At 33.9% G+C, this 13,484-nt stretch overlaps 1 protein-coding gene across 1 annotated transcript; it reads right to left on the bottom strand.

The window, feature by feature from the left end:
- Window positions 1–6,277: 6,277 nt before the first annotated feature.
- LOC127261358 (pyridoxine/pyridoxamine 5'-phosphate oxidase 2) lies at window positions 6,278–9,177 on the bottom strand. Its single transcript, XM_051289680.1, has 7 exons — window positions 8,811–9,177; window positions 8,653–8,702; window positions 8,511–8,568; window positions 7,297–7,329; window positions 7,109–7,204; window positions 6,695–6,877; window positions 6,278–6,582 (listed from the first exon to the last, which is right to left on the bottom strand). Exons 1-7 carry the CDS (start codon window positions 8,901–8,903, stop codon window positions 6,478–6,480), a joined length of 618 nt encoding a protein of 205 aa, XP_051145637.1. The 5' UTR covers window positions 8,904–9,177; the 3' UTR covers window positions 6,278–6,477.
- Between the last annotated feature and the right edge of the window lie 4,307 nt (window positions 9,178–13,484).

Here is a 13,484-nt window from a genome sequence, read left to right as displayed (position 1 = left end):
ATACCAAATTATAAATAATCTAACATTCAATAGTAAAATAAATAACCTAACATCACCAGTGACATATAGATAATATAAAGTGCACTCAAAGCATAAATTATACTCAACTAATTATAAATTAACACATAAATAATATAAACTGAACCTATAATTAAACAATTAATACTCAAGTAAACTAATGTATGCAACTCATGAAGTATATTTAAAACTACTACAAATTAACATATAAGTAATTTACCAGCACCTAAAATATGAAATATATATTGGCCAATGAGTAGTGAGAAACTCGGGTATCACAACATCTATGATTTTATTACGTTAATATTAATTAAATTTTTATTTCAGTAAATTTATCATTTTAAATAGGTCTATTTTATTTCATTCATTTTTAATATAAACTTTATGTATAAAATAAATTAATAATATTTTATTTTACTTTAATTTAAAATATTTATATTTTTTAAAAAATAATACTCCCTCCATCCGGCTCTAAGGATCTCATTTATACTTAACATTAAAATTCTTATATTTGTATAATTTTTGCACAAATGTCATTATAATAATATTATAAGACACTAATAGAAGTATTTTTGACATTTTTCCTTAATTATAGTATGTTTTTATATAATAATTAATATTTAAAAATCAACACACAAAAAGTAAATAAGACTCTTAGAGCATGACGGAGGTAGTATAATTTATATGTAAAAAATTAAAATTTTTAATTTCTTTAAATTTTAAAAAGATATTCATAATTTGATAAAAATATAAATATAAAATTAAATAATAAATAATGTAATAAAAATATATTAATATGTATGTTATTATGTGAACGAAATGGTTAGTGTTTAAGGGCAAAGATGAAATAAACAAAATTAGAATCAAAAGTTATTTTGAAATGTTATATTTATAGGGTGTTTTTTTATATAATTTTATTACTACAAATTAAAATTTATATTATTCGGTTTATATGGCTTTCAATACATATACACTGTTTTTTCCACAAATTATCATACTAAATTATTATTTAAATTAAAACTTAAATTATCACTCAATATCAAATAAAAACTAAACAAATCCTAACTTTGTAAAAAACTAAATAGTTAAAAATTATTCAATAAAGTAAATATTTTTCAAACACCATATAAATATAGACTTCTCCATCTAAATTAAGATAAATGATAAATACAGAAGAAGGAAGCAGGAATGACAATTTTCATAATACTTATGTAACTAAATTAATATATAATAAATATTGTACAAGTAATTTACAGCATATACAATAAAAAAAAAAAAAAAAAAAATTCGAGTCTCTTTTATTATTTTGATGCTTTTCTAACAGCATTCAAATAAAACTGTATATGTTAGAAATTATGGGGAAAAATAATAAAATTATTTTATTAATCATCAAAACAAGGGGCCTATATATAGGCAATACAAAACAGTCTTGATAGACTTAAATCTAAGTAATCTAATATATGAATAAGACTAAATCTAAATATAAATTTACTAAATCTAAAATCGAATATTTAAAACATCTCTAACATATCTCAACATCCCCCCTCAAATTCAAGTGGGTGCCGTAGAAACCAACTTGAGTTTGTCCAAAAGCAATCAGAAGCGGCTGAGAAGAAGAGACTTGGTGAAAATATCTGTTGTCTGATCTGCGGAGGAGAGCGAAACGAGATGGACAGCACCACTGACGACATGTTGTCGAATGAAGTGACAGTCAAGCTCAATATGCTTGGTGTGCTCTTGAAAAGTATCATTGTGGGCCATCTTTATAGCACTCTAACTGTCGTAGTGAAGAGCCATAGAAGATGACTGAGGAACACCAAGATCATTGAGTAATCGACAAAGCCATAAAAGTTCTGACGTAGAGTCAGCAAGGGCACGATACTCCGACTCGGCACTCGATCGAGAAACTAAAGTCTGCTTCTTGTTGTGCTAAGAGACGAGAGAATCACCCAGGAAGAAGCAGAAACCAGTAGTGGAACAACGATCAGTAAGATCACCAGCCCAATCAACATCAGAGTAATCACTGAGAGTCAAAGACGAGTGAGAGGAAAAATGTAAACCATGCAGGAGAGTACCTTTCACATAACGAAGAATATGAAACGGCAGAGTGGTGAGGGGTTCTCGGAGTGGCCATGAACTAATTCACAATATGAACTGCATGAGCGATATCTGGTTGAGTGACAGTCATGTAGATCAAGCTCCCAACAAGTTGACGATAGAGGGTAGGGTCATCAAGAAGAGCGCCATCATGCGGAGTAAGTCGAACGTCGTAGGAAAGTGGTGTAGAGGCTACCGGACAATCTGTGAGACCAGCTCGAGCAAGGAGATCGGAGACATACTTAGCCTGAGAGAAAAAGAGACCATCGAAAGAATTAGAGACTTCAAGCCCCAAGAAGTAACGAAGGGGACCTAACCTCTTCATCTCAAACTGCTGGCTAAGATATGTCTGTAGATCAAAAATACCAGACACATCATCTCCCGTGATAATCATATCATTAACATAAAGCAAGAGTATAATTATCCCAAATTAAGAACGATGAAGACATAGGCCAGAGTCTTACACACATGTGGTAAAATTAAACTCCAATAGTGCAGCACTAAATGTGGCATACCAACTCAGGGAGGCCTGCTTCAACCCATATAAAGCGCGACGTAAGCGTCAAACCTTTCCAGAGGACGAGAAACCTGGAGGGGGAGTCATATAAAATTCTTCAGAAAGTGAGCCATGTAAGAATGCATTCTTGACATCTAACTGAATAAGAGACCACTGACGAGCAGCAACAACGGCAAAAAGACAACGAACAGTAGTGAGACGAGCAACGGGAGCAAAAATCTCCTCATAGTCAACTCCATACTCCTGGGAATAACCTTTGGCCACCAGACGAGCCTTGTAGCGCTCAATGGAACAATCAGAATTAGTCTTGATTTTGAAAACCCATTTGCACCCAATAGGTGTCTTGCTAGAAGCCAAATTCACTAAATCCCAAGTGTGAGTTTTTGCCAGAGCCTCCAATTCCTCAGTTATAACTTGCTGCTATAATGGATCAACACTCGCCTCACGAAATGACCTAGGCTCATTATGAGATAATATGGCAGAGTAACAATGATAATCATGCAAGTGAGGAGGAGGGTGACTCACTCTATGTGATTGACGAGGTATGACAGGTCCAGGGACTGCAGACAGATCATTATATGGAGACAAGGTCGGAGGTAGATCAGAAGCCTCAACTGGAGGTGGATCAGAAGCCTCAACTGGAACAGGATACGGAGGTGGTGATGGAGCCGTAGGATCAGGATCGGGAAACAAGGGAAGACATGTCGACAGAAAGGAAGGTGAACCACGAATAGATGGGACATGAAATTTAGACATGGTAGAAAACGTGATACTCTCCCAAAAGGTAACATGACGAGATATACGCAACCGTTTAGAAACCGGATCACAAAGCCTATAACCTTTATGCTCATACCCATAACCAAGAAGACAACATACATGCGCACAAGATTCCAATTTGGAATGTTCATATAGAGGGATAGCGACAAAACCGACACAACCGAAAGAACGAAGGGTACTATAATCAGGTGGTTGACTGTATAGATGCTCGAAATGGGTGCTATTATAGAGGACAGATCATGTAATACAATTTATGGTATAGACAGCAGTGAGGGCGGCTTCTCCCCAGAACCTATCAGGACAAGAAACGGACAAAAGGGATGCACAAACAATATATAGAATGTGACGATGTTTGCGCTCAGTGCGACCATTCTGCTGAGAGGTGTATGGAGAGGAACGCTGAATCACTGTACTTGAGCAGAGAAAAAACTTAATAAGATAGAATCTCTATACTCAAGGGCATTATTAGTACGGAGGGTCTGTATAGGACAAGAAAATTGAGTTCGAACTATTTGAGCAAATTGAATGTATGTTTGAGGTAATTCTGAACAGTGTTTCAAAAAATATATCCATGTAAAACAGGAGTAATCATCTATAAAAATGACATAATAACAACACCCACCCACAGAGGGAACAGGGAAAGGACCCCAAATATCATAATGAACTAAGGAAAACGGTTTACTTGCGACCGACATACTTTCTGAAAAAGATAAGGCTGGTTGTTTTCCCAAAATGACAGTGTAAGCAATCAAATGACTCAAAACGAGTAGGACCTAAATGACCCTTACTAACGAGAGACTGAATTTTAGAGGAAGACGCATGACCAAGATGAAGGTGCCATTGAAGACTAGGGGAAGAAAATATATTAATAGGGGTATGAGTAGTAGCAACAGAGAAATTACTTTGAGGAATTTTCAAAGATTGTACCTCAAATAGTTGATCCACTTTTCGACCTGTCCCAAGAATTTGACCCGCATGTGGATCCTGAACTTGCACACCAGAAGAATATAAGGTAACAGTGAGTCCTTACTCAACTAATTAGCCAACTGATACAAGATTTAAAGTAAATTGAGGAATACAGTAAGTATCAGGAAAAGATATAAATAGTAGAAATACAGATCCTGAATGAGTGATATCCATGCGACTTCCATTAGCAATATGTATAGGCAATGAATGAGACACAAGATGTGCATCAGTCAAGAGACCAAGTGTAGGTGTCATATGATGGCAACAACCAGAATCAAAATACCACGAATTTTTCATAACAGAAGGAGAATTGGAAGCAAGAACTTGATGCAAGAGAGTCACGAGATTCTGGACTGAGAAAGCCATGACAAATAAACTCAGATGACAAAACCAATCACGCCAGTATAAATCAAGAAATCAAATCGAACAATCCAACCAGTAACAGCGCAAAAAAAAATCAACTATGATGACAAAACCAACCACACCACAATCCACAATGCAGGAGGTGACAGCTGAAAAATGACAGCGGCGGCAAAAGTGTTTTCCTCCGCGATTTGATTTTTCGGTGGCAAGGTCGCCAGGCGATGGGGGTTCCAACAGTATGGGTGGTGTCGACTGGAGAGCGGCGATGGACGGCGAACAGCGGCGGCGGCGGCGGCTGCTAGGATTTTGGTTTTAAAAAATTGGGCTATGATATCATGTTAGAAATTGTGGGAAAAATAATGAAATTGTCTTATTAATCATCAAAATAAAGGACCTATATATAGGCAATACAAAATAGTCTTGATAGACTCAAATCTGAGTAATCTAATTATGGATAAGACCAAATCTAAATATAAATCTACTAAATCTAAAATCGAATGTTTAAAGTATCTCTAACATATCTCAACAGTGTACAATAAATAAATTTTTTAGGTCATAAAATGGATGCAGGGTAGACATTGCCATTGCTCTGCCCAAGCCAAACCATCCCCATTTTTTTTTTCTCTCTTGCGCCCTTCTTTCTCTCGCAAACACCAGTGGGGAGGGAGAGTTGTTGTGTTGTCGCTGTCGAGTCTGGTGTATTGGAGCTACCATTGAGTTTCTAGTGTAGGCCGAGGGCTACCGTCTCCCCGAGTTGCCTTTGCCATCGAATTGCTGGTGTGGAAAAGGAGAACTACCATCTTGTAGGATGGGAGAGTTTCTATTGTGAGGAGGAATAATATCGTCACTAGCGAGTTTTTGGTATGGGAAATGAGAGCTATCTTTGTATGGAGAGGGAGAGACGCGGCCGCTTGCAAATTTCTACCGTGGGAAAAAAGAAAAATAATAGTACTTTATTTAAAAGTTTTTAATTAAATTAATTTTTTGGTATGAAAAATAAAAGCTATCTTCTTTTAATTAAATTAAATTTTTTTATAAAAAAATAATAGTACTTCATTTAAAAGTTTTTTTCTTTTTTGTTTTTTTTTTACAATTGTATTTAGCTATTATGCATTTATTTATTATTCCAGACTAAGTCATAAAATATAATTTGCGCACATCCTCCAAGAGAGACTTTTTATTTTATGTTCATTGTGTTCTCTTTTAATATTTGAGAGTGAAGCTAAAAAAAAAAACTTTCTATATAGAGAGTAAAATTATAATGATTTATGACACAAGCATTGAAATGAACTTATAAATAGTGTAGATACTACACTAATTTCAAAGTTGAAATTGCCTTCAAGAATGATTTCAACATGTAAATTGTTTTGAGACTAACATTACTCGTGATCGTGGGATCGTTAACTTTCAAGTCCTTCCCGCATATATAATTTGTATAATGTAATTTCTTGGTCTGATTTAATTTGCAAGCTATTAAGTTCGATTTAAAAATTTATCCAAAATATACTTAAAAAATAGTTGTTGCGACTTCTCTCGTCATAAATAAAAATAATAATAATAATAATAATAATCTATGTGCTTGTGGCCACCACCCACCCTACCGCACCCCACAAACAACATATATGATGTGGCTGTGACAGTAGTAGTATATATCAGTTAGTTCTTTTCCTTTTTGTTATTATTGATTTTCTTCTTCTTAATAATGAGCAAGAAGAAGGTGAAGGGCAGGGAGAGATGGGTTAGGGATTGATTTTTTCCGATGCCCAAAACTTGCTCATCTCATGATCAGGAGGTGCAGATGAGAACACTACCCTCTGATTGCTCTTCAAGTTTAGGTAGTCCACCTGCACCAACCAATTCAATTCAATGAATCAACCACACCAATCATCCATCCATCCATCCATCATATCAACATTTAATGAAAATTGAAAAATGAAAATGACAATGGAAATGGACCTGATCGGCTTCTAGCACCAGAAGGCAGAACGCAGCCACCGGTCCAGCACGAGGATCCAATGATGATCCCATTTCAAATGGTTGCCCTTGCCCTTCCCCATCCACACAAGGGAGTCCCGGTGTTGGTGCCATATACTGAAGTCTTGATTTCAGAGAACTCGCAAACCATGATCTCTCTCGTTCCTGTATTATTATTATTATTCATTCATTCATTCATTCAATAATAGGTACATATTTTAGCCCACAAGCTTGCAGATCAGATCCGTCAATACAATGCATCAACTGAAAACAAACTGAGGTTCAAGCTATGATCAGGAGAGGACTCAAGTATTATCACCACATATGACTCCTTTTAGGTTTGCAAGTATGTCCAGACAGGAGAATGGAAAATAAGGTGCAGGATCGATTGATTACCTCAAGTTTAGCAGGATTAGGATTTGTTCCGTCTATGATGTCTACAGTTCCACTAATGCGGAATTGCTCCCATGAGTCAGTGAAATACCAGCATACCTACATTGAAGTGAAATGGAGGATTCTTCAATTTGATAATTAACTACAAAAACAATCGCGATCCATTAATCATCTGAATGCATTATCGATACCTCGGCAAAGGGGCAATGCTTGAGCTCATCAATCTACAACCAACAGAAACAAAATAACAACATGATCAGCAATTTTGAGTTTGATCCTTTGAGGAGGCCAAGCCAGCACTTAACCATGGAACAAAAGTTAAAAAGAGTGCAGGAAAAATAGTCGAATATGGTGAGAAAAATTTGTAATTCGCCAGCAAGTTTCAAGCAAGCTCAGACAACTTGATGCAAAGCCCCCATTCTTCTTTGACAATGTCAGGTAATAGCTAGTTAAACACACGGTCATCTTTCTTGAAGTTGCTTACTGTTACTCCAGGCATTTTACTTGCTGACAGTCCAAGGTCAACAAGTTTGCTTCGTCACTTGAGGGCAAGTAGTTTGTTGCTACTTGCCCTTGTTTCAATTATGAGTACCTTGGGTATAGAGAATTGAATTGCCGAAAAATAATGATAGATAATAAATTTTTAAAAGGGAAGGAATGTAATAGAGAATGAGAATTGATGTTTTGTTTGAAATAATAAAGAATTTAATTGAGAAATATAAAAAGAATAAATTACTCATTAAGGAAAAATAATAAACTGGTAAGAAAAATATTGTTGAATTTATTTGGTTAGTTTTTATATTTAATAATAATTTAGATGTGATGTTTTATATTTGAACTTTCAATTATATCTCATCCAAATAAGAGAAATGGGAATATTTTCATTTTCCTAGCCCCATTTTTATGTTGCAAACACACCCTAGGTCTCTTCCATCCCTGTCTCTGCTTGCTTTCTTCCCATAGTTTACACCAATTGTGGCTAAAGCACAAACCTACATTCCCTCTGCAGTGTCTAAGCATTTCAGTATGAATTGCCCTCTCTCACCTGTCATTCTAAAAGTTGTATTTTTTATTTTTTCATGAACTTGTCCTACAGTGTATTTGTTCTTGTACATATATATATACACACACACTCTCTTACATACTCTTAGAAGGTATAGGTGATTTTCATTGTTATCTCCTTCCAGTGATTTCCTTAATATGTTCCCTTAATTTTGTAACAATGGATTCCTTCAATTATGAATGGATTTGTTACCTTGCACAAATACTGTTTTAATCAGTAGCGCGAGATCACACTGTCTGGTATAATTATCAGATGTAAGGGAAAAAAAAAAAAAAAAAAACAATTCGATGTACAGAGTTGATTGCAAAAAATCACTATTTAATGAAAAGTAGAAGAGGTTACCTTCCGAGAGCGAGTGTCGGTGTTGATTAGGATCTTGTCGCTGTCATCTTGAAATCCTCTGATCAGAACACGGAACCGAATCAATTTAGGAAAAGATATATACATACATACAATAGCTGTCCAAGATGAGGCAGAAACAAACCTGAAAACAACAGTGCGATTCGAGGGTTTTCCGGTGGATGAAACCGTTGCCTGAAAGAGAGGCGAAATCAAACAATTAGGATAAACACAGAAGAGGATTTCCAGACAAATTGGACAAAGATAATTAATCAATTAATGATTGTGTGCGGAGGAGCGTACAAGCTGGACGTATGAGTGATGCCTGAGGTGGGAATTGGCTTGGATTGAGGTGAGAAGGAGATGCTTCCATGGCGCGGCCGACGAACTGCCCATTCACTGCCGCTGCTGCCAGAACAGGAACAGCTGCTGCTTTATTTTCAACAATTCAATTTTGTTGGTTTGCCCATTGCGATGCCTGTCTGCCAACAGCGATACCATACACTCGAACTCGAACTCGAACTCGAACTCGTTGGTTGCATCAGACATCCATCGAACTCGAACTTGTTGGGCTGGATTACCTTCCGCACTTCAAAATTTCTTCACCCAAAGAGGAGAATATACGTACGGTTGTATCGGATTTTTCTTTTTATTTATTTAACTTTTTATAAGGCATGTAGGTTGTATTTAACTTTTTATAAGGCATGTAGGTTGAATTATTGTATTGTGGTCCTTTTGTTCTTTTTGTATTTGTTTTATTATCGTTGTTATGCTGCATAAAATCTACATGTGTTTTTATGAAATTACTTTAAATTTTTATATTTTTAAAATTGCGTGAGTATATGTGATACCCGAGTTTCTCACTACTTATTAGCCAATATATATTTAATCGTTTAGGTGCTGGTAAATTACTTATATGTTAACTGTGGTAGTTTAAATATACTTCATAAGTTCCATTAGGTTACTTGAGTACTAATTGTTTAATTATATATTTTGTTTATATTATTTATGTGTTAATTTATAATTAGTTTAGGATAATCCATACTTTGAGTGCACTTTATATTATTTATACGTCACTAGTGATGTTAGGTTATTTATTTTACTATTGAATGTTAAATTGTTTATAATTTGGTGTATGCTTTACTTGTTTATTAATAAGAAAATATTATCATAATTTATTTGAGATTCTAGTAATTATTTGGATATTAGTGGTGTAAATTAAATATAGATTATTGAAAATTCATTGTAATAATTAAATAAAAAGTAAAATAAATAGAATAAATAAATAAATAAATAAATAAAAAATAATAAATAATAATAATAATAATAATAATAACAATAATAATAATAAATAAAAAGTAAGGCGGTTGGGGGTAATAATCCCCACCCCCACCTCATCCATATCAATTCATTCATATCGATTGAGGGAGAAAGGCAACGCGAAGAAAAAAATAAAATAAAATAAAAATAAAAAAAAATTTTACGCCGAATTCATTAAAAACCTAATTCAATTATTTCTTTGTGTATACGAATTATTGCTATTTTTATTAAGTAGAAGAAGTTTTGAGTAGAAATAATTATTTAGTAAATTGGGTTAATATTTGTAATTAATTATTGTTCACTACAAGAAAAAATCATTTTTGTAACAAAACTTTTTTGTCTCTAAATCTATTATTTCCGTTACTAATGACATTAGAGACGGAATTAGGAATAGAATTACGTTAGTTACGTGAACTTTAAGGACGAAATTCCGTTACAAATAAATTATTTTTTTGTAGTGGTTAGATACGATACTGGAATCGTGAAAAGGACTGTAAGAGTTAGAGTTATTGACGTTTTTGGCGAATTTCAGGTAAATAGAAATTCATTTGCAACTACAATGCATAAATATATTATTTTGTGAGTTAATTATGTTTGATTGATAATATGTGAATATCAGAAAACTGTAATATGTGATTAATATTTTGTGATTATGCGGTTTGAGCCTGCTAGCTCCGTATATAAATTGGTTTCAGTCTGTGAGCTCTGTATGTGATATGGTTGAGCCTGTGAACTCTATATTTGATGTTGAAGGAGTCTGTGAGCTCCAAACTTGATGTGGTTTGAACCAGTGAGTTCAATAATATATGTATATTGTGAAATATGTTACATTGCATTATTAAGCATGCATATCATGCATTGAAATGAAATAAGATGGTTTTACTATGTTAGACCGCTGATTATACACCGAGGGCGGGAGAGGCGACCTGGGAAGAAGCGACCTGGGGAAATCTGGTGTAGGCTACCTGGTGTAGGCCACCGTCTATTGTGACTTTACATACAATACATAAACAATGTATTCGGAAGAGGCGACCTGGGAAGAAGCGACCCGGGGAAATCTTGCGAGGAAACCCGGTGTAGGCTACCTGGTGTAGGCCACCGTTTGATTTGAATATGTGAATATTGAGCTCTTTCCGGTGTATAGCAGTGTGTCTAGGAGTCCTTGAGAGTATTTCATAAATAAATTGGTGATTTCAAACGAGAGCACATTCTGCATAGTGAGAATTTTGAGATAAACTTCATATCATGCATAATTTCTACTTGTGGAGATTTATAAATCTCACTCAGTTTATGCATTGTAGGTAATCCTGATGATATATGACTTGATGGTCAAACTGGAGTAGCCGTGGCGCTCTTACAGGCATCTTGAGTTACCGTTTACATAGATGACGACTTGTGGGCAGGACCGTTGCTTGTTTTGCTTCCGTTGTTCTATATTGCATCTGTTTTAGAAGGGGTATGGTGTTGTTATAAATAGTATGTCGATTGTGTAGTTTTTTATATGGTTTAAGATCCTTTTAGTGAATGTTAACATGTTGTTATATATGTAAGTAATTAAGAGGGATTATAGCATGTTTGTCATTTACTTATTTGTGAATTGACGTTAGTAGTATAGTGTAAGTGTGGTCGTGTCAGTCTAACTTTCTTCGACGGTCCTTATTTAACTCTATTTGACCTAAATGCATTCAAATTACGAATAAATTTTAAAATCTCAATTTCAAAATACCTAAAATTACAAATATATTTATTTTTCTTATATTTAGCATCAGAAAACATTAAAAATAAACTCTTAAAACTGAGAAAAATAACTATTTTTTAGTATATTTACTATTTGTTGAGGCGAAATATAAGAAAAATGAATATATTTTTAATTTTAGAGATTTAGAAATAGAGATTTTAAAATTTATTCGAAGTTTGAGCTCATTTAGGTCAAATACTGTTAAATAAGAACCACCGAGGGGTTAGACGCAGAGTTTATAAAATCACAAGGGATTTTGACGCAATTTTAAAAGTATAAGAAATTTGGCGTAATTTTATGAAACCACATATAAATTTTATACAATTTAATCTTTTTTTTTTTATGATATCGGATATTTTTATGATTATTTATTTAAAAGCGTAATATGGTTTGTATAAAATATTTTAAAAAAATAATTTGAACTACCATTTGTAACATTATTATATTAATTTATTTACCTCTTTACGAGCGTCATATGAATATTTAAATTATTATTTTAGCACATGAACTAGCTTTTAGTATTTTATATATGGACATAATAAATTTCTTATTTATATATATTTGTATCGTCTAATACTAATATATAACACAATATTTATAATATATAATATTATATTTTAATTTTAAGTATTAATTTATATTTTCTTCGTCCCATTAAAAAGGTTTACGTTATACACACGCGAATTTAGGTAAAATATAATTAATAAGTAATTAAAAATTTATTAGTAAAAATAATTATTGTATTATAAAAATAATTATAAATTAATATTAAAATAACTAATTAGTTTAGTTAAAATAAAAAATTATAAATTATAAACTTTAAATGTTGGATAATCGGTGAAATTTTATTGTTAGAAAATTAAATTCGGAATTTACATAACTGATTAATCGGTGAGTGAAAATGCGATAGGTCGGTGAACCAAATTAATTGGATTAATTTGAATGAAATAGATAAATATTATATTGGATATAGGGCTTTGTTAATATTTTAGTTATTTTGCTCGTCTCGAGACAAACCAAATTTTGCAACCCTAAGCTAAATCCGGATATAAGGCCTAAGTCGCAGGATTATCTGGATAAAATCTTATCCAACGGATATATTTATTATAATCTCAAACAAAAGGTTTGAAATTATAAAAAATTATGATCATTTCAAACGAAAAGTTTGAAATTGGAATTAGTTATGACAACTTCAAACGGAAAGTTTGAAATCAGAATAAATTACATCAGTAATTAAGTTCGTAATTATGATCGTAATTGATCCCCTACCTTTTAGGACGAATGGAGACGCCTATATAAAGGGTCTCCCTTATTATTCTAAAAACACAACACCAACATCATCTCCTCATCATCTTCTCTCTTCTAACTTTTCGGCAACGTTCCCAACTCAGTTTCCCCCTCGTTTTGTTCGCTGGAGCTCCAACGATCTAAGGTGTCACTCTCATCGGAGACGGAACTGTTTTATCTTTGGGTTAGAATGTAGGGCACCAAAGGCACTACTATGGCGTATCTAATTTTCAAAAAGAGGATTCATCATCGACTCGATTTTATGGTACATTAATTTCTTGCAATATCTATTTAATAATAATTAAAAATTAGATACTATATTGCGAGAATGTCAATCCCTGATGGAGCCGCCACCGGAGCTGTCGCCGGAGCTGCCACTGCTAGAGGAGTCGCCAGAGCTGTTGCCGGAGTTGCTGCTCCCCCAATTGGGCCAGTTCACTTTATAGTTAGCCCTGTATTTTCTGGATTTGCTCCAAGTGGATGTGGAGGTTTTCCTGGGTCTGTGGCTGCACCCTCCGCTGCTTTCGCGGCCCAAATTACTGGTCCTGGATTCGGCCCACGGATGATACCCCACGTACCAGTTCCAAAACCATTTACTTGACTGGACTTTAAGAAATGGCATAATAATATGC

The sequence above is a fragment of the Andrographis paniculata genome, unplaced genomic scaffold, assembly GCF_009805555.1.
Source record: "Andrographis paniculata isolate CXL003 unplaced genomic scaffold, ASM980555v1 Contig62END, whole genome shotgun sequence".
Taxonomy (NCBI): Eukaryota; Viridiplantae; Streptophyta; class Magnoliopsida; order Lamiales; family Acanthaceae; genus Andrographis; species Andrographis paniculata.
This window is presented reverse-complemented; position numbering and strand designations above follow the sequence as displayed.

What these genes read in the sequence shown, in the direction of transcription:
- LOC127261358 (XM_051289680.1), bottom strand. Translation starts at nt 8,903, where the DNA reads ATGGGCAGTTCGTCGGCCGCGCCATGGAAGCATCTCCTTCTCACCTCA. An exon ending in ATCACTCATACGTCCAGCTT is followed by an intron (nt 8,703 to 8,810) that starts GTACGCTCCTCC and finishes CCTCTCTTTCAG; the next exon opens with GCAACGGTTTCATCCACCGG. An exon ending in TGGTGCTAGAAGCCGATCAG is followed by an intron (nt 6,583 to 6,694) that starts GTCCATTTCCAT and finishes TGGTTGGTGCAG; the next exon opens with GTGGACTACCTAAACTTGAA.